This window comes from Eleginops maclovinus, chromosome 8 (genome assembly GCF_036324505.1).
Source record: "Eleginops maclovinus isolate JMC-PN-2008 ecotype Puerto Natales chromosome 8, JC_Emac_rtc_rv5, whole genome shotgun sequence".
Taxonomy (NCBI): domain Eukaryota; kingdom Metazoa; phylum Chordata; class Actinopteri; order Perciformes; family Eleginopidae; genus Eleginops; species Eleginops maclovinus.
The window spans coordinates 7,788,058-7,815,304 of record NC_086356.1 but is presented as its reverse complement, the minus strand read 5'-3'; the positions used below and the strand labels follow the sequence as shown (position 1 = coordinate 7,815,304).

The 27,247-nt window shown below is 40.8% G+C and overlaps 1 protein-coding gene across 1 annotated transcript; it reads right to left on the bottom strand.

Annotated features, from left to right (window-relative positions):
- Positions 1-11: 11 nt before the first annotated feature.
- On the bottom strand, positions 12-14,088 carry LOC134868329 (ras-GEF domain-containing family member 1B-B-like). Its single transcript, XM_063889378.1, has 14 exons — positions 13,849-14,088; positions 7,388-7,939; positions 7,164-7,286; positions 6,640-6,777; positions 6,195-6,410; positions 5,491-5,565; positions 3,499-3,591; positions 3,230-3,332; positions 2,413-2,492; positions 2,232-2,327; positions 2,045-2,140; positions 1,640-1,763; positions 1,487-1,559; positions 12-1,285 (listed from the first exon to the last, which is right to left on the bottom strand). Exons 2-14 carry the CDS (start codon positions 7,931-7,933, stop codon positions 1,252-1,254), a joined length of 1,797 nt encoding a protein of 598 aa, XP_063745448.1. The 5' UTR covers positions 7,934-7,939; positions 13,849-14,088; the 3' UTR covers positions 12-1,251.
- Between the last annotated feature and the right edge of the window lie 13,159 nt (positions 14,089-27,247).

The following is a 27,247-nucleotide window of genomic DNA, read 5'->3' as shown; positions in this document are numbered from 1 at the left end:
CAAAAGACCCATTCTTCAGTTATTCTGTTTATTTGAGGGAAAAATATAATTCTTTTTTTCACAAAGACCTTCAGTACAAGTACCGGCAACACAAACAATACATATAAAAAAGCATACATCAGAAAAAACACTTATAAAATGACACAAACAGCTTTTTAATAGAAAAAAAACAACCAAACAAAAGCCTCACGTTCACTCAGGCAGATTTCTGAGGGATCCCATCATCGGGTTAAAAAAAAGGATGATGGTTCCTGTATCTGAGCCGCACATACACACATCAGCTTGAGCGTCAGTCAGACTTTAAACACTTCTTTATCACACTTGATCTGGTGTTGTATTAACAAAAATAGCTTACCAACACAGAGCCAGCCAACCAGCAACAAGCTCACTAAGAAAGTTCACACAGAAAAAGAACACTTTGTTTACCTTCTGATACAAAATACAAGTTAATACTGTATAGAAAGACGCCTTAAAATAGGAGTCGCCAAATCCTATCGTACAATACACAAGAACCCACTGAAGTGCATTTTGATTTACCTTGCATGATTAGCACAATATTGCGTCACCAAAGTGCACACGTCACAAAATGTTAGGAACCCGATAGTGTCTGTAAAATGCTTTACGTAGCTGATGTATTGCGTTTTTAAATAAGGATGAAATGACCTGGAGATTGATGCTGTGTGCAAACAGAGAGGATAAAGATCGGATGGTGTTGCTCACAATGTATATCCATCACAACCAAGCACTCTACAACACAGCAGCACTTTTAAAAGCAGTTGTTAGTCTTGTTATAATACAAACCGATACAGAGTGCATATCTCTCCAGCATGTGCCGCAGAGAAGCAGTGCTAATGTCGCAATAATGTAACCAATCAGGGTCCGTATATCTGTCCCATTTAGAGACAGAGAAGCCCTTCCATTGTATGAGCCTTCCCACAATAGTTGCCACGATGTAGATCCACTGGAGAGATAAACAAAATCCACGCTTCTGCGAATCCTTCTAAGTGCCGTGGACAGAGATGATGTCGCCTGTAATCCGAGCTTTTCCAGGTTCAAAAACTGCGTCATCAAGGTACGTCTGCGCCGGATTCATCGAGGATTGTTACAGTTCATGATTTATAAATCCTTTATGATGCTCCTTGTGTTTGTTTTCCAGGGGAGTGTAAAAAAAAAAAAAAAGGTGTTTGTGAGATATTACATGTAGCTTTAAAATACCTCGTTCATTTACAGTGTTCTATTGATTGTCTTTTCTTAGGAGCGGTTCTCCCGATGTGAAAGGGAAGATCTGCAAAACAGAACACACAATATATTATGATAATTTATTTAATATATGCTATTGTTGAGGTGGTTTTGTGTGTGTGTGTGTGTGTGTGTGTGTGTGTGTGTGTGTGTGTGTGTGTGTGTGTGTGTGTGTGTGTGTGTGTGTGTGTGTGTGTGTGTGTGTGTGTGTGTGTGTGTTTGTATGTGTGTGTGTGTGTACACCCACCTGAGAGATCTACGACTGTCCTTCTCCATGTTGTTCTCGGGTCCTTCGCTCTCATATGAAGCCAGGTGCAGCTCTGCAGTGAAAAAACAAGACGAGTTTAGATCTGTTCTCCTGCTTGGTGACTGCACATGATACACAATTTTGTATACTGACCGTCCTCGGTGAAGACTGGCGTCGTGACGAGGTACTGGAGGATGCGGCGGTCTCTGTCGAACGGACAGATCACCTGACGCCAAACCAGGAACTCGCTCACCTGTTTTGCGAGCTCCCAAAGTTTCTGTTGAGACATGACAGACTTTATTAACACCGACAACCAATTGAACAAAATACATCTGTGGCAAATTCCAGGAAATACTTAATAAATTAGGATCATAAAACACAAAAACATTTCAGTAAAACAGTTGTTTAAAATGAATGCTTGTTTACGCCACAAGGGGGCGCCATTACAGCACTTGTGAAAGCCTTTCAATGGAGTTGTAAGAGTAACATTGACAAGTAAAAGGCAGCCAGATTTCCTCAAATACCTTCACATAAAACTCTTTTGAGTTTTGGACTGACCTCAAAGTTGATGTGCCCGTTGGTCAGCCTGCTGGCACATCCTTCGTTCAGGAAGTAGATGTCTTTAATAAGGAGACTGAAGAAGGGAATAACAATCTGAAAAAAAGAGAGTAGACAGCAAGTTTATATTGATATTGTACATTTGGGATTACATTTTGGTTTTGTTCTACCCTGTGTGCTCTCTCACCTTCTCCTGGCTGCTGTGTGCGGTCTCAGACCTCTGGGTGGCGCCGCGGAGCGCAGTGCGGTAGTTACTGAAGTTACTGGAAGGGTCCATCTGGTGCTGCGTGAGGTTAGACAGAGAGGGAATTGGTCAAACAAATCTGTTCAACTTCGCGCATACAAAGAGTAGGGTTTTTTTTTCTTACCTCAAGGATTTCAAACTTGTCTGTGTTGACTTTACTCCAGGTTTTCCTCAGTCTGGCAACAGGACTCATGTTCATCCCCGCTGTAAGTACGAGTATACAGTGTTTATTTACAGAGACACACCAATGAAAATGAGTAAACACAACTGCCTCCCTGAACTCAGTTTGTACTTCCTTTCCCTTTTCTTAGCCTCCAGCTGGCACTATATTTGTTGGCTTTATATAATTTGTAGTTGGATATTTGACAAAGATGTGGTTGGAACTACAATTTTACTGTAGCTTGCTCTTCTTCAAAAAACAAGCTGTGACAAAGAAGTTTGTGAAATCAAGGATAATGCTGGTTACTGATTTAATTCAAAGCCATTCACACGTATCTAGCACCTGTTAAAGGCTGCAGCAAAATGGATTGTCATTTTGATAATGTCTTAATCATATTATTCATGCAAAATATGTACACTTCCTCTTTCTTTGTTTAATATCATATTAGGCTTAATATCTTTGGGTTGTGGAATTAATAATAACACATTTAAAGACATCCCCTTGGACTTAGAGCAATAAGGCTGGACATTTTGACCCACATATTAAAATTGTATAGACGATTATTATAGAAAATGATGGTCAGATTATTAAAAAATGAAGATAATCCTTATGTGAGACCCTAACCTATAGCATTATGTAGTTTATGTAAGGGGTGAAGCAAGGCGGCATTTCCCCAGAAATCAATTTCAAAAGTGTGTGTAAAGTGGGGGTGTATCTATGTTGGCTGCTTTTTAATTATTTGTTTGTGAAAAGTGAGCTTCTGGATGTTTTCTGTACTCACTGATGATGGCCATGAGGGAGTTGAAGTTGCCGATGTTGAAACACTCCTGAGCCACATCAATGAAGAACTCTATGATCCGGGCTCTGTGCTTCTTCTTCACTGGCTGTAATTACAGAGAACAGGAGAGGGAAAGTGAATCAAAGATGCCTAAACTGAAGACTGGAGCTGCACGTTTCATGAAAAGTGGAACAAAACAACAAGAGCTTGTGTGTGTGGAAAACAGGATGAGACCTAGAGATTTCTGATCTGCTCCTTTGAGAACAACGTACCATGCAGATCTCCGTGGCCACCAGGTAACTCAGTCTGTTGAACCAGTTGATGTAGGCCTCCAGGTTACTGGTTTTACGCTTCCGGAAGAAACCCTGAAAATACAAAGGGAGATGGCATGGTTAAAGTACAAGCACGAAAAAGATACTTTCAGTAGTTTTTGTCAAGGTTTTTGTCATACTATTGAACTAGCATTCCATTGTTTTAGGGACAAGAGTCATGTTTCTAATGTGTTAAAAAATAAAAACGGGTAGCAACAAATGACGAAAGCCACACTTCGAAATGAGCTTTTATTGTATTTGAGTACCTTAAAAAACCTTTAAGGTACACTTACAAGCCTTTTTGGAGCTTTCAAATGCCATTCATCATGGTTTTCATCAGTAGAATTATCTCAAGAGTATTAATACACAACAAATGCAAAAACTGAGCTAACTGCTGAGGATGACCAGTGAATCCTGCTACTTGAGCCTTTGTTTAACCTCTTTCCCTTGGGATTTCCCTATTTGCCATTTAGTTTTTTGGGCACAGCATAATCACCATAACTTATATATAACAAAACCTGACAAGTGAAATTCTGATTATAATACTCGGCATCATTTTTTTCTCTAGCGGATGTAATAATAATTGTAGCGTGCAGGCTGCTGCTGCTGCTGTGTTATTTCCTTAGCAAATGGATCTTGACAGCGCTTACACCCACACAACCTGTGGTCCTGCTCAGTCTGTGACGTGCCTGCTATTATTTTCATCTCATTTCCATCTGCTTTTGGGCCTTTTTGTTTCTCTGAGAGACATGCGGTGGAGAGCCTGTTTGCCAGGGGCACTTTTTGATATAAATAAACATTAGAAAAGGCTGTATTAATAAACTCGACTTGACCGTGATGATGTAATCCCGCGCATTCATGCCTCTATTAAATTCTTACACAACAACCGTCATCCCACTCCACTCCAAACTTCCCCTTTATACTTCAGGACCCCTTACGCTGACTCAACCGCTCTTTTATACAAAGTGGGTCTTATGTAACCGGTGGGCAGCGAGATGTGGCTCAGTTGACAAACAGCGGCTGAAAGCTTGTTCTCTGCCACGCTGATTGAAAGCGACCCTTCAGCTGACTCACAGGACAGAGAGCCCTTCGGGGACACTCAGACGTACGCAGAATGCCTCTTTCATATTGTGTTTGATGCACGTTCAAAAGCTATGCAGAAAACTCAAATGTAATCCGAAATTTTGCCAGCAGGATCTTTCATGTGGCTTCTAAAGCAAATTCACTTAAACTAAAGCAGGCCACAAATTACGCTCAAAGAACCAAATATGAAGACGTTGAAATGAACATAATACAGGATGACTAAAAAATGACTACAATCATTTCTTAATATTGTCAATAGGTCATGTTTATATACATCACTTGTATAGTTTTATGAAGATGCCATTTGAATTTTGTAGTAGAAACAAAGCTTTAAAAAGGACCCTATTATGCTCATTTTCAGGTTTATAAATAGTTATATTTTGTGACTCTACTGTGATATGTTTATGCTTTAATGTTCAAAAATATCTTCTTTCTCTCATACTGCCTGTGCTGCAGCACCTCTCATTACCCTCTGTCTGAAACCAGAGCTCAGTCTGCTCTGATTGGTTAGCTGGTTGGCTCTTTTGTGATTGGTCAACCGCTTGGAGTTGTCCCGCCCCTTAGCCTTTGACGTACAATGTGTTGGAGCGCTAGCCAACAGACACACTAGTGTTACGGAAGCAAACAAAAGACCAAGATGGAGGTGTTTCAGGCAGTGTGTGGAAGAGACTTTGGGATTTCAGCCTTTGCAGACCATTTACAGGCACAAAACCCCCAAAAAGCATAATAGGGTCTTTAAATAGTGTCACAAGTCCTTTAAACCAGCAACATTGAGTACAAGCACTCGATCAAATTAGTTAAACCTAAATTAGTGTTATGTTTAATGTCTAGTTACAGGGTTATGTGTAGGATGGAAAGTCAAACTGGTACCTTATGGTTCTCCAGAGGATCCTTCATGGCGAATGTCTGGATGAACTCCTCTGGGCCGATAAAACTCAGTCTGTCCTGAAGCCAGAGAACAGGGGGAGAACAAAAATCAGGACAATATTAATGGTTAGATATAAGAGAAAGATGATCGAAAAGAAAAGGAGGGGAATAAAAGTATAAAGTAAAGACCAATAAACTTGAGTTTGAACATGAAAGAAGGTTATTTCTGCGGAAGGAGAGCTACAACTTTAAGGGTTTCTGGAAGAAAAACCAAGAGAAACGATGTCTTAAAAGTGTACTGTAAAAATGAGAACTGAAATGATTAACACGATGAATGAAAGCAATTTAGCTACAAATAAAATGAAAGTATTAATTCATGTTCTATGTGCAGCGCTGCAGCAGAACAGAACACACAAATGGGTTTATGGGAAAACAATAAAAGCAAGAAAGAAATAGGAATCGTAAAACTAAAATTCAATAAGTCAACACGAGCAGGAACCAAAGAGAGAGAAAAGCAATTTAACACTTAAGCATTTTCATTAGGGTTTGCATGTGGGATTTCACCACCAACATAAATAACTGCACTTCATTAAGATGAGTAGACATGGCCTGTAAAGAAGTAACACTACTTTCCCTCCAAACCGCTCAACAGATGGTAAAACAAGAGACACATTATTTCAAATTAAAAGCCTCAAATCTCTTCGTACCAGTTCGATGTGTGTGAGCTGCTGTGCGATGATGAAGGGGTCGTCACACACGCTCATTACGTCGCTCCGCTGACCCGAGGCCTGTTTGCTTTTCAAGGAAGCGGGTCGCTCCAACGCCACTGCGCTGAGCGCGGCCACGGCCTCCTCGTACTGTCCGAGGGCAGAGAGGCGTTTGATAAGCCGCTGGGTCATCTGCTGCATGGCCCGCCAAGAGTACTGCAGGCAGGACACAAACAAAGATCATTCGATTTGATACTCAAAAGGAGACATGCTTTATGAAGTCTGACAACAAATAGTGTTTACATTCCTGTATTTTAAAATATTGTACAAGAAAAATGCCTCATTTCTGAAAATAAGGCAAAAGTTTGCTTAAGATTGGCTTGATATTTGAATGGAAACAGCCTTTGACTCGTAATTACCAGGCGACTTAAGATTTAAGACTGACCTCATCCCCTCGGGCCACATGTTGCGTCATGTCCTTGAGGCAGCGCATCATCCTATCGTCCCTGAAGTCGTACGGGAACGTCTCGGTCCACTCAGTCAGCAGCTGCACCAGTTTTGGTGCTACTTCACGGAAACGGATCTAGAAAACGAAACATCACATGGCGCGTTAAAGAGGCAAGTTTCTTTTATGATTATTACTTAAATACAATTTATTTATAGCAGCCCTTGTATACTGTCTTTTGGACACCATACGCTGCTAATAGTGGTCATTTGCTTACTTTATTGTTGCCAATAAATGTGTTCTCTTTGATTTGTATTCATTTGAGCCCTTTCTGTCTGTCCAGAATAACTTAATAAGTTGATTATTTTAACCCCGGAAAGCAATTACAGAGGTTTGTGTGTGTGGGAATGAGTGTGACGCAGGTATGGTGGGAGCGAGATTGTGTAGGTGGAAGAGTGAAATGAAGAGAAAAAATAGCTGTGTGTCTGAATGCCTGTGTGTGTGTTTGCGTGTTATCCGCCCACCTTATCCAGCAGGGCGTCTCCAGAGCGCTGCTGCTCCACGCACAGGTGGCAAACCCTCGTCATGAGCTCGTAGGGGTGCAGGAAGAGGCGTGAACTCAGCAGGAAGGTGAAAACATACGACCTCTGATGATGGGAAAGAGACAAAGAAAAAAAAAACAGCTCTTAGGACGAGACAGCTTGTCTTTCTACAAAGGGAGTTTTTAGAGCACTTTACTGCCGCTTACATCAGGGTAGTAGTCAACCGTGGGAACCAGGTGCTGGATCAATGCCTCAAGGGATGCTGAAACCAAGCTGTTGTCATGGTAACACATCTCCCCGTAGCTGGCGGTGACTCCGTGTCCGTAGCGTCGTCCTTTGGCTGCCACCGAGTTGCTGCGGGAAGACTGTTCGCTGCTGCCGCCGCTGCTACTACTGGTGGTGGGAGTGGTAGTGTGGCGGTAAGCGCGTCCGGGACAGGAAGTGCTGTGTTGCCGGGGGCTGCGAGGCTGCGGCGAGGTGTACGGGTTCTCCGAAACGGCGCAGCTGCTGTTGTAGCGATGCTCCTTGGTGGTCATCGAGGAAACGGAAGAGCTGCGATAGGCGCTGTGGGGCTGCGGGATGTCGTAGGGGTTCTCCGCGGAGACATAGGCGCCGTTGTAGACGTTTTCCTTGGCCGGGCTTGGGCCGGTGCCGTTGCGGTACGGGCTGTGAGGCTGAGGGTGGTTGTTGTTGTTGTTGCCGTAAGCTACGCAAGAGCCAAACTTTCCGGCGTACGGGGTTGTGGGAGGCATGGTGACCTGTAGGAGAAACACAAGGAGGTCAACATGGACAAATCATGCTGTGTGAAATGTAAAGACATAATATCAATATACTGTATATCTTCATATAGTTCAGTTTCTTAATCAAATTAGGAGATAAAGTAGTTTTGTGTTCTTATTCCTAAGTGTCCCCTCCTCAAACAAAACACTTCTAATCAGTGGTCTGATCTTGTTCAATTTTAATACAGTACGTTATGACTTATTATTCGTGATTTGTCTTGCATCTGTCAATCTGAAGGAATAAAATGTTCCAGTATTTTGCATGAAAATAGCAATTATTATCAAAAGGTCTTATAGTACAGAACATTCTTTTTCCGTAGAAGAACTCATGATTTGATGTTGCTACCCCTCTGGGAAACACAGACCTAATACATCCAGAGAAATTAAAGCCATAGCAAACAAAAAAGTAAATATATTTATATTTCCTTTTGGGGCTTTTGATCATAATACTGTTCCCTGAATGAATTAAAACTGTAGTTTCTTTTCCTTCCAGATCCTAAGCTGACATCTTCTCTTTGCCTTATACACTAGGTATTTAGACATCACTATACACTATACTATCACACTCCTTCATATGAATCAAAAGTCATGCCGTCAGTAGTTTTCTTACTATTACGGTATGACACAACGTCCTCGCTCTGGGAATGTGGTTGTAGTTTAAGCTGCGTCACTCCACATGTTGTGAAAATATCTGTTTGAGCAACTCGATCACACAAAGCAGAGACTTAGAGGCCTGTCTGCGAAAGTAATTACACTAAATCACATAATTTTACCCCTCCTCTGTTTACTGTTTTGGCTTGTTGAAAGATACCTCCTTGTGTAATCCGTTAAAAAAAAGTTTGATATTATGAAAAGGTTTTCAAGACACAGGACCTTTCCTCACTGTCTCCTGTTTTATTGTATGTTTTATCACTCTCTTGAAGCTTTTTGGCATCAGGGCGGCAGAAGGGGAAACAAATATGCCAACAGATGGATGATCTCAAGGCAGCAATGATTTTTTTTTTTGCCTTAATGGTGTAGATAATTGGATTTGAGGAAGGTAAGCTGATCCCAGATCACCACCAAGGCATGCTTTAACTCTGGAGCCATCTTTATCCTGCTACTGTCGTCTGTCTACGAACCGCATGCCAGAGTAAATCGAGCTGCACGCACACACGCACACACACACACACACGTAACACGCATTGGCGTAACACTGTGCCAGAATACAAAAACCCTGCAGGAATCCAGCAGACTTTTGTTTGTTCATCGCAGTGCCAACAGAGGAGTGTCTGCCTGAGCCAACATCTTACACACCCATGTCCACCATGGCGCCTAGCCCCTTGTAGGTTTAATCCAAACACACACACATGTCACACATAAACAAATTATGGCTTGAGTGACACACACACACTCCTGTATACCACAGGGCCGGGCATCATGCCAGTGTAAGCCAGTCCACTGCCAGCCTGTCTTCTGAACTCTGTGATCTCTGCCTTCTGTTTTCCTTCTAACTCTGTTAAAAGATTACAGTGTCTTTACCGTCCTAATGTTGCAATAAAGTAGAATCTGGAAAAGCTCTGGTGGTCAAGCTGATAAGGCATCCACTGAGTTACATTAACTCTTGCTATTCCTCATTTCAAGCTTCTGTTTGCACTGAAAGGTGACCTTACACAAATAGGAAAACAGGTCTAAAATCTTTAACCAATCCTGGGTTTTTCCAGACTGACTTCCTGAAAGGTTGACCATTCGGTTAGTTTGCGGCTTCGGTGCTGCAGCACTGACATTTTACTCTCTCTAAATCATAGGTTGAACTCTCTGTGGACGCCTTAATGATGGTGTTGGGAGCATAATTTCATATTGAAAGCATTGTTTAAATGTTCTTGTTTGTAAACTTTGAAAAATTGCAGCCTTGCGAAAAGGGTTTAAAGTGGGAATCAAAATACAGGAAATGGCAGAAATGCATAGTTTTGCCAATACAATTTACCTACATAACCACAATGATACAGATCTAAAAACATTGCAGGCTTTATAGTGCATGCTCCCTTAAACTGCCATCTGTTTTCGTAATTCAACACAACAGACAGTGTCTCCTGCCTTGACAAATGGCACCAGTTGTAGAGTCTGGAGCTTGAAATGTCATAACCTGGTTCATCAAAAGGTTAAAGCTAATAGAATGTTTGATGCAGCTCTAGGCAAATATCATCTGCTAATGGATTTAAAGCAAGGAGATCTGTCAAAGCTGCTTCAAAGAGACATCATATTTGGGGGGGGATCAATGAATGTGACAGTTGTCAATTATCCTACTGTATGTGAAGGCTGCTTTTGTCTGTGTTTTAATCCTTTTTATGTTTGTTATTTTTACAGGAATGAATTGATTAGAGGGAAGTGCAGGTGTGTTGCAGCTGGGTTAACTTCCCTCTTGGATCCCTGCAGATTCAGAAGCACCGCTTGGCTCCAGATTAACTTCACTCCAAATGGTTCCAAAAGAACAAACAAATTCTTTCAACCTTATTCAAGCTATTTCTTTCTAAATCACACAATGTGGTTACAGAAAAAAGAAGGTACACCCAGCAGCAATGCAGTTATAACAGGGGGGGGAGAACGAGCCGGGGGGAGGGGGTTTTCAACAATAGAGGTATTATCTATCCTGTCATGGCATTAACAACCGCACAAAGACCCCCAGGAAGAGATCAGAGCAGATCACAGCAGATGAGACACACACACAGCAGCTTTCACACACTCTACCTTCCACCGTTGGGCTGTATGACGCCGGGGCTCGGATCACTTTCAGATCAGTCAAACCAGCATAAAGAACTCTCATTCTTCCGTAAGGTGTGAACTCTTGTTTTTGTTCCTACACCGATAGACATCATCTGCTGAAAGATCATGTGCCAATAAATACATGCTTTGTTTGCCAAATGCAATAAAGGTAAAGGAATTTATCTTGGTGACTCTGGTAAAGCAGCACATCGAAACTCGCGTATTGACGTAACTTATTATTGATTATTACTGCACGTGGTTAAAGGGCCTCAAGGTGCTCTCATATAGTGCAAAGGGAATTCAGAGAGGGATCCTAGTATTGGCTAGTATGGTCCAAGTGCCACCAAACCTTTAAATATGGTGGCAAAAGCACTTTTTTGTAGACAAAAGTACACATTTTTGTAGAAACAACAGCAATGAAATACTGGGCGCTTCTTTTATCCATTCAATCCCACATTTTTGTTGTCATTTATTTTATTTTTAGTCTATGTGTTTGTTGTTTCTCTGTTAGGATGACATCAGAAGCTTGAGTAGTCTTAGTAAACCAAACCTCAATAGCCCCAACATATAGGTAGCCAGCCAGCAACGAGTACTGTTGCCGTTTTCGTAGGATTTTTAACTAAAAGTTCAAATAATTTGGGATGTTTAGGGAACTGTATCGTTGTGTTGGCAATGGCCGACAGTATGGGGATTTGTTTATTTATTTAGACAGGAAATCTCATTGAGAGAAGCAGTGTGTGTCTGTCCACAGGGGGCCTCAACAACACATTATTTATTGGCCACAATATTTCATTTACGGTTCACAGCGAACTGTGGAATACATACATAGTACAACAACCAAGCATCCTGTGCAAGCACTCTGCAGCTAACCGAGTCAGTCTAAAATGTCCTTATTCAAAGCCAACTGACTCTACGTGCTCACTGACCTAATAAAAGTCAGTGCTGAAACCCCCTGAAGCTTAACCAACAAGCTGAAAGAGAAGACTTCTTTGTAAGACTCCTGCTTTTTGTGTTGTCTAATCAAATTGGAGGCCTTTGAGCATGGCTAAGAGCTCGAGAACACACTAACAAAGTTCAGCATGCACGTAGGTTAACACAATGTGGACCCATGGCGTGAGAGAGAAGCACCTGATAAGGGGACCTGTAAAACAATTTATCAGTGTGGCAAAAGGCCAATGCAATGCAACGCTATCTTTGTTCTACTTCGTACCTTATGTACTTTGACACTAATAAGTTACAGCAGGTAAGGCGTATGTGAGCAAGACAAGCATGTTGTTGGAGGGGAAACCCTTTGCGCTCAGCCTTATTCCTTACAATAAATGAGGTTAAAGTCCTAGACTGTGCTCGTAACACTTACTCGTGGCTTTGCCAAAACACACACTGAGTTTTACCAGAGAACCCTTTAAACGGCCCTACCTTAGACAAGTAGGCACTCTACTGCTGTTTAAAGAACATTTGCTAGTGGTGAATTTGATGTATCACTCTTTGTAGAGCAGCATCATCATCATCTTTGGTAAATGTGGCACAGAGTTTAAGCAAGGAGCCACCAGCTTTTTAATATTTTATAATGTTGAATATCTAAACAAGAAATTGTCATTTTTCTTTATGTACCCATAATCCTTTGTGTTTTGGGGTTGTTTTCCTTTACTTTGCATGACCTTAGGATGTAATATAAACAATCTATACCACAGCATTCATGTTTGAGGTCTGAGAATCATAATCTCAAGCAACCACCAGACTTTGAGCATCATCATCACCAGACAAACGCTGCAGAGCTAAAAAACAAAACTCCACCCATGCTTGAGCAATCATAGGGTGAACTAGGTCCTGCTGTGGCTGACAAAATGCCAGAGGCATGGACCCATTAACCACTGTAAAAACCTGCAGCTGAACTAAACCTGATATCAGATGGACTTTAAAGATAAGTAGATAGCAATTCACCCACTGCTGATCCTGTTTTTTATCTTTAATTCCCACACACATGGGATTCAACTACGCATTTCCTTGTGTGAAGGCTCCACACACACACCCACAGGGTTAGAAGTCCCACACACACACACCTGTCCCTCGTATGATCTGGTAGGCTAGTACAGTATTAACCTAGTGTTAGAAAGGATAAAGACCCATTATCTCCTTTGTTGCTGCTGGGATATAATAACACTAAGCTTGTGTATGGGGTTTTCTCTCTCTCACGCACACATTTTCTATTGTCTAAAAAACCTTCAGATCTCTAACATCCACTGCTTAACAGAACACACTTTTAACAATAACAATGAAGTTGGAAAAAGTCACTTTAAGTGGATAAAGAAGCTGATTTTAGATCAGTTCTAGCCCAAAATGTTGCTTGTGTTCCGAAGACTGCTTTTGTTGTTATCATTTAATAAACTATCCTTTTAAATTGAGGTTTATCTAAGCAGCAGCAAAGTAGGAGAACATTGTGGCATCCGTTTCAGCAAGTTAAGGGACCATTGGTATATAGAAGTGTGTGCGGAGGGAATAAGACTATTAAAAGTTGGTTTGGCAACAAGTACACAGGTTTGTGTCATCTTTCTTCTCCCTACAGACACATACACAATATGTTAGTATCTCTCTCTCACAAACACACACACCCCCCACCAGGCAACCATGCCTGGTTTACATTATGGGTTTCTGACTGAGTCATAACACAGTAAAAGTAAAAGCTGACTGTGAAAAAGCCATGCTGTGTAACCACAGTCCCATCACAGGTTCTGGTGAGCAACGCTTGTGTCTGACAGCCAGCCCAATTATAACTCACATGGGTGGTAAACAATAACAACAACAAATGCAGCTAAGTAAAAATGAAAAAAGAAAGGAGAGGGTATATGCTGGTATTATATAATATACCAAGAATAAACCAAACAATTAAATCGCCTTTTTTTTTAATCCAAAGTTGCATTTTAGTAAATGTTGCTTGTTATAGCAACGATATAAACCATTACTAAACATTATTTAAGGGATGATGATCTAAGTGATGGCAAATGCATGATTGCAATAAAATGCAACTTTGTAATAATGATGTGGCAACTTTAAGCGTTAATATTTCTGAGCCTGGATGGTAATTTCAACAAAAATAACGTTCATAGTTTCTGTAATTTACCCCATCATCCACACCCCCAAAACTGTACCTCTGATAAGTTGCAGCTTAATGTCCGAATGCAACCTCTCCACGGAAGAAACTGCTGAAAAAGCGAAGAAAAAGACTGCCCAAAGTTGTTGTAATCTCCGCTGTGTGGAATAAACCTGCACAGTCAGTAACACAGAGATAAGTCTTTCAGCAGTGTGTCTGCACCGTGCGCTCCTCCATTGTGTCTCTGCTCCTGATATTTGAGTCAATTTTGAACCAGCAGCGCCGTATTGAGCCTCAAAGCAAGGCGTATTCAAATGACTTCCATAGAGCCGGGAAAACACACCAACCCCTGATCGGGGGCGGGTGCCTCTAGGGGCGGTGCGAGCCAATCACAGGGGAGGAGACGACAAATCGAAATCTCCTGTTATTCTGATTGGCTGGCTCTCCGTCCGTCGAGTTCCTTCTTTTCAACCGCAGACAGGGGCCGCGAATGTTTTTTTAGGAGAGCTGAACTATGGAAGGTGTAAGGTTTCCTGAAGAATGTGTGTGTAGCCTTTGTGGTTGTAAGTTGGTCCTAGTTGCTTTAAAATCATGAGTATTAAAGGTTATAAGTTTCTAGATTGCTTTTAGGTTGTGTTTACAACGTTAAATCTAGTAAATACTGTCATTAAGCACTGTCAGTGAGGGTTGCTAGTAAGAAACAGGAAAACACAGAGATTTAACTAGCTTTTGTATAGCTATTGGTTAATGTATTGTTGTAGAATTATAAAAAGATGTCAGTCCTGAAAGCCATACATATTGTAGCATTGTTTTGCAAAAACGATTTTCTCCGCAGCCATATTGATAGGCCTGTGTCCTAGTAGGAAAAGCACAGGTGTATTTAATCAGGTTAATGATAGCTGCATTCCACTGAGGGGAGGGCCTGGTTGTGTGGAACTGTGTAATGGAACTGAGCCATTGATCATGTTATCAGTTTCACCTGTGCTTCTCCTATGGCAGGTAAAACTTTAAACATGTTCATTTGCTGCATACAATTTCTGCTAACTATTTGTGGTATTTTCCCCTACATTTGTTTTAGCACTGTATGGAAATAAGATAGCATTGAGTGGATGGTGTCTTCGAACAACCCCAATAAAGGTAATATACATTTGTCATTGGACCTTGTGTGGGAATAAAGCTGCATTTATTTGCACTAGGTGGCAGTGAATTAATATTGTATATGTAGGCCTACATGTATTTATATTATGTTTCATATATCAGCTCCTTTTTGGTTTCCAAGAAAATATCCAACTTTTTAGCTGTTTTAGGTTCATTTTGTTCAACTTTGTCTGTTTTGTAATTCTGAAATAAAAAACAAATTGCTTTGCAACTTGATTTGTATGTTGCCTTAGAAAAGGATATAGTTGACAGCAAAGTTTGCGGGCTAGAGAACCAAAGCAATAAATGAAGCCACTACAACACTTGATGATGTAGACATTTAGAGAACTGCTGAGTGAGATATTAATTTGATATGGGTCTCTCTCTGACTATAAGCGGCCCCTATAACAAAGTAATTTAGATGATTGTTAATCTAAAATACTTTGTTTAGTTTTTTGTCTGATAATGCAGTTGAACACAGGTGTTGTTGGTTGTGTTTCTTTGCCTAGAAGCTGCAACTTGTTCACTTATCATACCATGACCATGACTTGAACAACTCCTATACACAAACATTCAACCAGTGTGTAAAGATAGTGAACACACTCTAAACCTGAATTTCGTCATATAAACCAGACTGTTGCCCACAGGTTGTTATATCGGATAATAACTCTTCTCGTAATACCTACTTCTATTGGTAAACCATGTAATTATACCTTTGAGTAAATCTATAAACATAGTTTTTGACTCTCATCTGTAGTGCCTGTTTACACATTACAACACAGGGAACAGTAAGGGCAACGTGGTATTTTACAGGATTTTTAGTTTGTAGGAACCGCATTAATTGCATGTTTTTGCATTAACTTTTTTCTTTAATGGAGTTATGTTTTTCTTGTATATATCCGATGAGGTTTAGAAAGGATTTAACTAAATGTTGGTGAAATTAATCCAACCATAACTCAGTTATCCTTAAATTGATGAGAAAATAAGCACATTATCCCTATTAGGTTTTATTGTAACAACAGGAATATGTACAGTCCTTCATTCCTATGTAGTCTTCTTTTTGTTTTTGGGTAGGTTTTACTTTGTTAGTATAAATAAACACCTCATCTCTTTCTATAAATATTTAGAGTGTACTCTAAATATATAAACTTTGCTCCCTCGAACAGTCTAATTTCCTCGGAAATATGGTAATTAAGGCGAGGTGTGTACACACCATACCCACCCCCTCAACTGCCACTGCACCGCTGCCATCCACCTCAACACAGTCCAGTCCTTTTCATTGCATAATCATCAAATTACATAATCACAGCGTTTGATTTACAGCACGGCCGGGCCCTGATGTTGTGGGCGGTGCTCATTTTTTGATCACTGACGCCTCTTACATTCTGACACATCACCGTTCAGGCAAGAATAGCTGATATCTGCTTCTTACAGGCTGCAGGGTTGTATCATTACAATAACCCTACTCCTACACCCTGCACCCGAGCGCCCAGCTTCCGGCTGCGTAGTATGCCCATGCCCGGTAACACACACACTGACCACACGCATCTCCTTCCGGTGATACTTGACCGTGGTGAGGCTCAGTGAGGGCCCTCATGGGAGTTGGCTTTTCACTTGGCTGCTGGACGCCCACAACCGGCAGTACTGCTGTGGAAGAGTTCCTCTAAGTGATCGAGGATGTCAATGTAAATATGGTTATCCTTAACTGATAACTCCACCACCCTAGCCCAAGTATTTGTTATGGATGTGTTCGCCATAGAGTTATTTACTGAGAACAGTACACAGCAGCACACAGCCATATATCCCATCTTCATGTGATGTTGATTTTATTCCCAACTTGGATGTTTCAAACATGTTGTCCTCTCTCTGTTCAAAATGTAAAATGGCCCTTTCTGTTTCAACAACCTAAAGTGGAGCTTGGCAGAAATGAATAATTTCTGTTCTGAAAAAACATCTTATGTAACCCTTAAGACCTTTAGATAGCATTCATCTTTGTGAGGCAAAGTGAAATCACATTTCTTTAGGCTTAAAATGGTTTCCAAACAACAAAAGACAGAATTCACTGTTTGTTACTATGGCTTTAATGACCTAATTGTCTTTAACCTAGAGGGATGTACAGGGGCCATACTGCAGGATTTAAACATAGGCTGCATGGTTCCAGAAGCTTAATTGGTTAAATGAGAAGATTTTTTAATTGAGTTTACTGCTTCTTGTCCGCCCACATAGTCCAGCTAGAAAGCCATTTGCGAAGAAAAAATGGTCTCAAAAAGAGTATCTGCGTCCCTGGGTAAAGCCCAGCGCTGATGTGCAGGCGTTTAGCATAAAGGTCACTTTGTTCAGAACGTACGTCATTTACAAAAACTGCACCAGAAAACCACTCATCTTGCCCACGCGTCTCATAAAGAATTTAATGCTGCAGAGGTTTCTGATTTCAAAGCCATTCATTAAAAGCACTCAGATACCGAAAGCATCATTAGAAATCCTGACCTTGACAAACCTGATGCCATTCAATTGTACATTCATTTTGAGTACCCTAAAATGAGTTCATTGAGATATGTTTGACACCTTTTAATCATACTGATCAATGTCTTACAGAATATGCACAAATGATCAGATGTGAGAACTGTGACTTACTGCAGATACAAGATTACAGAAAATGGTGGGGGAAACTCACAGAAAGGGAAGTTCTGGTAAATGTTTAGATCAACTGTAACCTCCTATGTGTAAGTGATGAACACAAGGAGAGTTATCAACGGATTCCCCTCAGCCCTACAGAGCTCATTTTAGCTAATGAATGAAGTTAGCATGTCGCTCCTGAAGCATTAAGCAGCAGTAAGAGACCAAAAGAAGAGGAAATTCATAGAAATATTTGACTTGTATCTATATATTTATCAGGTGACCAGGAAAAAGACTGCATATATGCCAATGCTTTTAATCAATCTATTTAAAAGGTAGACAAATGTAGGTATCATGTTTTTCTTGTTACTAAATTGCCCAAAGAGTGAGGATTCAACTAAATGTTGGGCTAATGAGATGACAATTGTTTTTTTCTTAAGCCGCATCGTATTATCTTGTTCACTTTGCATCTTGGATCAATAAGATGTCTTCTTTCTTCTTTGAACCCCAGTTGCACCATATATTCCTTGTTTTTGTTTATCTTCATAATGCAAAAAGGCCTCAACGCTACCCAGTATTGTTAGAGCATTTACACGAGAACATTACTTAGTTACCAGAAAGCCAAAAGAACTTGGTTCAAAAGGTTTCAACCGTCAGCGTGTTTTCCAGGAAACTGACACAAAACAAATGATGTCACACGCCAGCAGCAGCAGAAACAGGCGTATGAGCTGTAGTGAGTGTGGGTGGGATTAAACAGTGACAGCTGGGTGAGATCATTACAGTTTCGGGTAAGAGGGGGATATCAAAGAGGGGAGAATGCGAGACTCGGGGGAGGGGAGTGGGTCTGGGTATAATGGCGTAGGGGGCAGAGAGGTGGGGGCTTTTGTGGTGACATTCTTTCCTCCCAGGAATGCATACACTTGTATAGTAAAAGTTAAAGAGAAGAAATAATCCAGCTGCATGAAAACACCGACCTGCACTGTCCTCTAACGGTCCTTTCACATTTAAACACTAACATCCGTGCAGGACGTAAAGCTAGATATGCATGAGGACAGTTCAGGTCAAGAGGTTGATACGGGGGATATATCGGGAGCAGGATAAGGGGGATTGGGGGCGGAGAGGGGGACGGGTGACTCACAGGCTTCCAGTAAGACGTCTGACTCAGCTACTGGAAGCCCCCAGACCCTGCTTGAGGACATTAAGTGGCTATTAATCCTTGTTTGTCATTTTATTTATAGGTCATAAAATATGGACATTAAGAAAGAGAATAGCTTTACACAGCTGTCACTATAATTGCACCTGTTCTTCAGTTCAGGGTGAAAATTGGCTTATTAAAAATAGGATTTTATGAATAATGCACACCATTTGAATTATGTGCATGTGTTTTATACATCAAACTCGTCACAAAGTAGACAAGACAGAAAAAAAAAGATCCTCAGGCTTTTTTTTTTCTTCAGCCAAGTCAACAGGCCTCAGATCAGTTTTAAACATGATTTGACTTCAAAACAAGTGTACATAACTCCCACTCTCATGTGCATTGAGCTTAATGCATCGAAGCACCCCCTACTCATCACTTCATTTGCGTGCACATTGTTTTCATTCAGTCCAAGTGATTTATCTTTCTGTTAAACCTTGTGCCCTGTGATTTGAGTTGCTATAGCGACATCAAGACCAGAGAAAAGGGGGTCGCTTTCACCCACAGCAACAGCAGCCACGTAATGACAGGAACTGCTTATCAAACGCTCCATTATGACTGAGCCAGGTTGGCAGACAGCGGATCTGTGTGGGGTTTGCCAACTTTTATAGCATTTGAAAATGTTCCTTCCCTTGCTATTTGTTGTTTAATGTTGGCTGTCATTTGGTGAAACAACAAAATGCAGGTGTTTGATTGCATAATTGATGACTAAGGATTGAACGTCAATCGTCATCTGTGTCTTTTTGCTCCTGCTGTTGAGAATGAATATGATGACATGAAGAAGACTCAAATCAAGACATGTTAACAGTCACAGTCTAAAATGTGTTTTTGTGTTTTCTGTTTGTGTTTTGGTTATGTTTTTATTCCTTAAAAATTGCTCCATAGTAAAACACTACATCCACATTCCACTTGGGTGAAGTTAAACTAAAATACAAATGTTCAAAACGATTGCAACATTTTAGGTAAAAACTCATGTTCCTTATCCTCCTCTTCGTCCCCCTGCTGCAGTTTGACCCCTCCGCCTCTTCACATCTGACTCCTGTGATAGTAGCTGGTGATGGATGATAGGTGGACAGAGGGCCTGTTTCCTGGATGTGCCCCTAACATCCATGTCACACACACAGATTTCCTCTGAGGATGGAAGGTACACCCACACACACTACACCTTATGATCCCTTTATTTATATAACCTTACATTCCTTACACTGACCCACATCTGCTTTACATAAAAGACCAGAGACAAAGCCTAAAAATGTTTGAATATTTAAAGCTTAGTTTTTTCTTTTTCAGGTCCATGTCAGATATTTTTTAAGTGCCTGACATTTTAGTGCATCCATTTGAGGGCATGTTGTATTTCATATGTATAAAATATGACAAGTACCTGTGAAAGGAACCCCCTCAGACTAAATGTTCTGCCAAAAACTACAAACTGGCTTCCAACGAATGAAAAGCAAATTAATCACAGCACAGAAAATTCCAGACTTCCACTCTGTAGTAAATTCGGATGGACAACCAATGCACCATACTCTTAATGTGTGTTTAGTTTCTCTTTAAAAGAATGCCAATTTGTCCAATTTTGATGACTAACTTCTCTCCTCTGCCTCTCAATTATGCCTCCTCTTATGCCCCTGCCTGATTAAAGCTGTCAACCCATGTCAGAGTCAGTAAAACCCATATTTATGTACGTATTTGTAGGAGGTCCACTGCTTTCCAGTCCTCCCTATAAAGCGTTAAAACCCAATAGATGTCTGAGGTAGGATGTGAGCTGCCCTTTACAAAAGTAAAGATACATCTGGGAGCAGGCTCAGCCTCTGAGTGTTTTGATTTACTTCTGTAATTTCACTGCAGCTCCGGTGGTTTTTACTGTAAACCACTCCTACACTGTCTGCAGATGTAGCGCTGGATTTAGTCAGAGGGTGAGTGTGTGTGTGTGTGTGTGTGTGTGTGTGTGTGTGTGTGTGTGTGTGTGTGTGTGTGTGTGTGTGTTTTGCTGCTCGTCCAAACCAAATCAGATTCTTTCTACGGAATTCTGCTAGTGTTTTCAAGGCAAACTGACTGATCATCTCTCCGGATGTTACAGGACTGTTCGAAATGCAGCAAAACTTGTTTTTCCCTTTATGTTCTTCACAAAGACTACAAATCTGCACTGATTAGTGGTGTAAACACTGTAATCTAAAGACAACCTGCTGACATACAATGACCGATTAATCCTGTTGGTTTAGAGAAACCTCAGAATGCAACTCGGCCTTGTGCAAGAAATGTTTTTCCTTGTTGCTCTTCATTGTTTTTCTACAACCTCATAACTTCTTGTGAATGGATTCAGAAGATGACAGAGTGGCATTATTTGCCTTTATACACAGAATCCTTTCTTTCTTTCCAAGACAATTGTTAGGTGTCTTTTGTTCATTTTTAGGCTATGACAGTTCCCAACTAACTTGCCAATTTCCCATATTGCAACACCTTGTTTTGCATATAAACATACAGTATTGTCATAAAGTGATATCAGTCTGTGCCGTTTTTTATAATCGCATTCATAAAACATAACAAGAAAGCTAAAGCAAAAGGTGCTGCAGCAATATTAGGTCTTCCCGATATGAAGAACATATGCGATAAAGCTGATTATATAGCAATAACTAAATTACTGGCCATAAATACAGCACTAACAAATGTATAATATACTCAGTTATGACCTTTTACTGCTTTCAGTATACTGTGGTACAACAATTTGCTTGTTGAGTAATAAAACTACTCTTTCAACTTAGTCAAAATATAACAGCAATGTTTTTATTAGGCAAGTTGATATTGACAAAAAAGATATTTGTGCACTATTTATGTCTATGTATGTTTATTGTCACTGGCAATAACTGCAGTGCATTTTCCTTTTACCACCTTTGTCACTTAGACCCAGAGTCCTTATGTCTAAACAAAGAGTAGAGCAGCTGGTCACATTCCATTCATAACTCCACATAATAAGATGGATGGTCCACATTCTCGTCCACACGAAACGAGAAGAATGCAAACGAATCCGAGGGCATCCTCGACTTTCTATTCATTCTGTCAAGGATGGCTGAAAAACAAACATGTTTTCATCCAGGATCTGCATTGTTTCTGCATGTGTTGTTGTGCGGCTGATGAATGCAGAGTCCAGGCGAGCAGCTGAAAGTGTTTACACTGGCCTTTAGGCGCAGGTGCACAATCAAACCCAAGGGAAGGAAATGGAGGGGAGGGGTTTGAATGTGACACAAACAGGAAACAAGCTTTGTGTTCCCTCCTGCTCAGTGGTGCACACGAAAGGTTTATTTCAAACTTTGTCCTTGTGCAATCTATTTAGTCAGCTTGTCCAGTACAATATGCTTTGCCAAGAGCTTACACAACAGACACTTTTGAACGATATTAACCTACTCAATTCACCTCTATCATTCTGAAACCTTTTAAAATCTGTCATTTATCACTTTTTTTATCCACACACAGACGTCTGTTTGATGACAAAGTGGTTTTAATGGGAGTTCTGGGCAACAGGCCATTGGACATACAAGAAATGCCTCTTGAAGTAGAAGAGGTGATGGCAAAACAAGTCCCTTCCTACCATGTTCACAATCCTTCCTGGTCATATATGGTGAACTATCCCACTGTTCGTGATAAAAGAGACAAGTCTTTTTCCTGGCTGAGAAAAAACGAAAGTGATTTGAAACCAAAACAAGCAAATACTGAGCCTGAAGTAGTAAAAATGTTCGCACCACTTCGTCAGCAGGAGTACGAAGATGCCAGCCAACGTAAACAAGTGAATAACAGTAGCCTGAAGAAAAAACGTTGCAGCAAAGAGCAAGAAGTTATAACCAATCCTCATGGCTATAAAGATTGAAACTCACTTTTTAGTCCTTGAAGTCCCTTTGTATGCCCTGTGCTGTGTGTGTGTGTGTGTGTGTGTGTGTGTGTGTGTGTGTGTGTGTGTGTGTGTGTGTGTGTGTGTGTGTGTGTGTGTGTGTGTGTGTGTGTGTGTGTGTGTGTGTGTGTGTGTGTGTGTGTGTGTGTGTGTGTGTGTGTGTGTGTGTGTGTGGTATTCAGTGTGGGAACAGGTCCTACCCCTGTACAGGAAAGACATTAGGAACAACATGAGAGTTGGGGGAGTGGAAGGGAGACGGGCCGAGGGGAGGGGGTGCAGCGGGGGGAGCTTTCAGGGAAAGAAGGAAACGAATGGAGAACACCCTCGACTTTTCGTTCTCACTACAAAAAACCCTCTCACTGTCCCCTCCCCACTCTCACCCTCCTACTCCTCCTCCCCCAAGTGTGAAGTGTCCCTCCTCAACAATAAGTGCACTACAGCGTGGCACAACAACAAATAGTGCGTCACTAACGAGTCACGGCAGACATTCCTGCCTGTCTGCGTTTGCATGGTGTCCGCGTATTCCCGCCACTTTGTCCCAGACTGGACAAGTGTGTTTTGGGACAGACTGTTTGTTATGGGAGGGGGGTCATCTGCTTGTTTAGCTCTCATTTTTGTTTCCGAACAGACTCTTCTGACGGAATCGGGCACATTTGTTTTTTCGTTGTCATCTGGTTATCATAGGATCCCTTAGAGCGGTTTTAGCCTCAGTTGGCCTGGAACATGATTTGGGTAATCCTTTGAAGTCAGATTCTAAGGGAATTATGAAACAATTTGTGGATTAAACAATAATGGAGTTTCACTGTTAAAAATGATTTAGATGTGGTTATTTTATAGTATAATTTTTTTATTGATTACAAACAAAACAATGGAAAATAAATCAGCCTTAGTTCCATTCAGACTGCCAAATAATTATTAGGTTGATCTAACTTGATTTCAAAGTTGATTCATAAGATTGGCAATGGCCTAGAGCATCTAATCCTTCAGATGGATTCAATAACTTTCACATGGAAATCAGAAATAAGGGACATACGGTTTTCATATATCAGCAACGGTTTGTGGCCTGAATCTGGGCCACAAAATGTTCTTGTGTAAACATCAGCGCCAAAAGGGAGGGAAGAGGCTGCTTGTTTTGAGACTGAAGTGCCGATCGAGCTCCTCTCATGGGAGTGATTCATTCCTGGATAGAGCAAAAAGGTAGGAGGGCAATGAAGCCAGGGATAACTAAATATACAGCAGCTTCCAGAAGGTGTTTCAGATGTGAAGCAAACTCATAATACATAAGAGCAGCATATGTTATCCTTGGTATAGTATTCCTTGGCAGTTAATACAACATCAAAGGGTTTAAATTGCGAGAAATAAGGCGATGGTCCTCCTTAAATCAGTCAGCCGTTTCAGCAACTTTCCACGGAACGGCATATGTTTACGTTAAACCCAAAGTGATTATGACCGGAACAAGTAGGAAGTCAGATGACTTTTTAATAGAGCTGCAACGTCCTCAGAGAGTGGAGGATGGCCGGGTCAACAGAACGGTGGACCTGAATACACAAGACCTCCACTTTTTACAAGCATCAGTGTACGTGTTATTCTTTAATCATGACAGTAATTGTTTCCTATCCTTAACAAAGTCTTTATTATTGCAACCATGACAATAAACGTCCCCAACCTGTAATTAAGTGGTAATTGTAGCCCAACACTTTCCCTAACGTTACCATGCCCTCTTTGTGATGAAACCTTGACAAAAGCCTTGTCAAAAAATGAAGTGTATTCACTTATCAGCTGTAAAAACGTGTTTGAGAGACACTCACAATGGATGCCCTCCTTTCAATTTAAGAATCCCATCAGAAAACGCTTGTGTATGATTGGGAATGAGAGGTCTGTGCATTGAAATGGAGAGACATTCACTACTAGCAAGATTGGTGCAGTCAGGACCAGAAGGAGTTACTGATTAACTTGTGTGAGCAATATGGGAGAGTTGCTGGTACTACATATATTCCACAAATCAAATCTACAGTATCGCTTTGTAGCTTTGAGATGATCATAGCTCATAGTTGTGGTCCGGAAGTATGTATGGTTGAATCCTAATAGCTCTCAAAATTCCAGCTTTCCAGAAGAATCTTCAAACTTATGACCTCAGCTAAAAGCACAATTGTAAGAGGGTTCCGCCAGTCAAACATTTACTGTGAAACAGCCAAACATAATTTACCACAAACACCAAATATGTTTTTCACAGGTTCTCCATCTAAAGCAGAGCCAAAAGTTTGACTTTGGAAACTTTTTGCCTCTTTATGGACAAAAACAACTTCAAACAGCATGCAAGCATCTCCTTTTTGACAAGTGAAATTATTGTGCACCCTCCGTAACCCTTTCTGATGGAAGAAAAGGTCTTCACAAAATCAGTGAACGCAACACGGACAAGAGTTCATCTCACAACTTTTTGACAGTGTTCATCCAATAGTAATGCTTTAATAGACTGCTGTTATCAATACAGCGCGAACGCACCACAGCACGATGTGCAGCCACTCTGAGTAAACTGTAGAAGAAAACTACGAGGACAATTCACACCATTTGTTTTTTTTCATGTAGTGTGTAGCCAGATTTCTTTGGATACGTTCATGTACTGAATCTTCTATGTATCAGTTAAACTCAATAACAAGCTCCCCCCAAAAATTGGACAGTTTGGAAGACAACAATAGCTGATTCATATCTAATTCACTTTGCAGTTTGACCCCGACCCCAGTTTTTGTCCATGAATCTCAAACGAGGCCTCCTAATTATTTCAACTCTACAATTGGCTCTTTCATACAAACGTCAGCCGGCCCATCTTCCCAGGCTCTCTGTTGTTTTTTAAAAGACAAGTCTGTGTAGAGTTGATGTTCTAATTTGGCCTGGGTACGAACGGAATTTTGGAAGTCCAGGTTTGAAAACGATGCGAGGGTGGAGCTTTTCGCAAAGCGTAGAGCATCGAGTTATAGGTCCAAAAGATTATAAAACAACCTAAAACACACCTTATTTTGCAACAGAAAGAGGGGCACTACTTTTTATCACTGTCAACAATTTGATGAGTCAAGTTACTTTAACTTCATTTTTCTTGTTTTGTTCCAGCACATTAAACATTTTGATCATTTTTTAAGCAGCATACTTGTTATTTCCTGGCTCGTAAAGACAGGAAAGCGTTTGGTGAGGGAATCCTACGATGAGAAATTGTATCACCATAGATAATCCAGTTAGACTTTGCATGGATAAAGATCACAGGGGGAGACCAGATATGTTTTGCGTATACAGCACATGATGTGTAACGCATTTCCTGTTTTGTAACTCACTTACAAGTCCTGTCTGTTCCTAAGAGCCAGTAGTGAGAACAGAGGACGGTTTGAAATGCTTGAAAACCAACATAACCTTAAAAAAACCCCGTAAAGTTGTGGCAGCACGTTGCACAGTTAAATCACCGTGGCATTCATCACATGTATGAATGGTGTGTCCCCCGTGCAAAAACACTCGAAGTCCAGCTTAGTGACACGATCCACTGTGTTTTACTTTTTGTTATGACTTACTCAAACAGAAGTAGGGACTCAGATTATGTTTTGCTCAGAAGTCTTTTAATGGTTACTGCCTGATAAGCTGCAGGGTCAAATGGTTTGGCAGTGAGTCAAGCCACCAGCTGCTGGAAGCCATTGTGTTTTGGTACTGACCTTTGTCATAGTGATGAAGAGGAAGAAATAAAAAGAGAGCAAAACAATCCTCTGAAACTGAAAGGGTGATATTGTGTCAGAGGAGAGAGCACAATGGTACATGTAACTTTGCGTGTGGACACGTGCACATACTTGTAGTTTAAAAACTGTCTATATGCTTTTATGTTTTAAGTACTAAATTGAATTCAGACAAAGAATAATCCAAGATGTCCTCATGCACTCGATCTGAAAAAGTCCCATGTTTGTTTAAGGAGCTGAGATTTGCTAAATGAAGCAGGTTTCTTCCATTACTTAAACTTGTTTTCCACTTAGGAAAAAAAAGATGTAAAACCTTTATGAGAGGTAACCAAATGTCGTTTCCTGTCATCCCTTCCCATCCTTCCTTCTCTGCACTTTCCCTTCCCGTCACTTGTCCTTGTAAGTGCTGATCTTGCAGATGGTGCCCGTCGTTGTTTTTACAGAACAATCCACGGTTAATAGGTTGCTCAGGAGGAAAGGAAAATTAAAGTAATTGTGAGACGCCCAATGGATTTTGTTTTTATACACTTTATTTGGTAGTTTGTTACACTCTCAAGTCTTTAGTCTTCCATTTTCAATGCCAAGACTATTTTTGTTTAAGAATACAGTGTACTAGAAATCCAGAGAACACATTACATTATCTAAATTATATTCTTTATCCTTATTTTCTCCTCTTCTATTCTTGTGTCTTTTTATGTCTTCTCTTCCATTTCAACAAGCGAGCTAAATTAAGCTATGACTCAAAGTGACTCACCTCAATTACTTACGCACACACACACACACACACACACACACACACACACACACACACACACACACACACACACACACACACACACACACACACACACACACACACACACACACACACACACACACATAAACACACACATACAAACACAAACAAAAGGCTTAA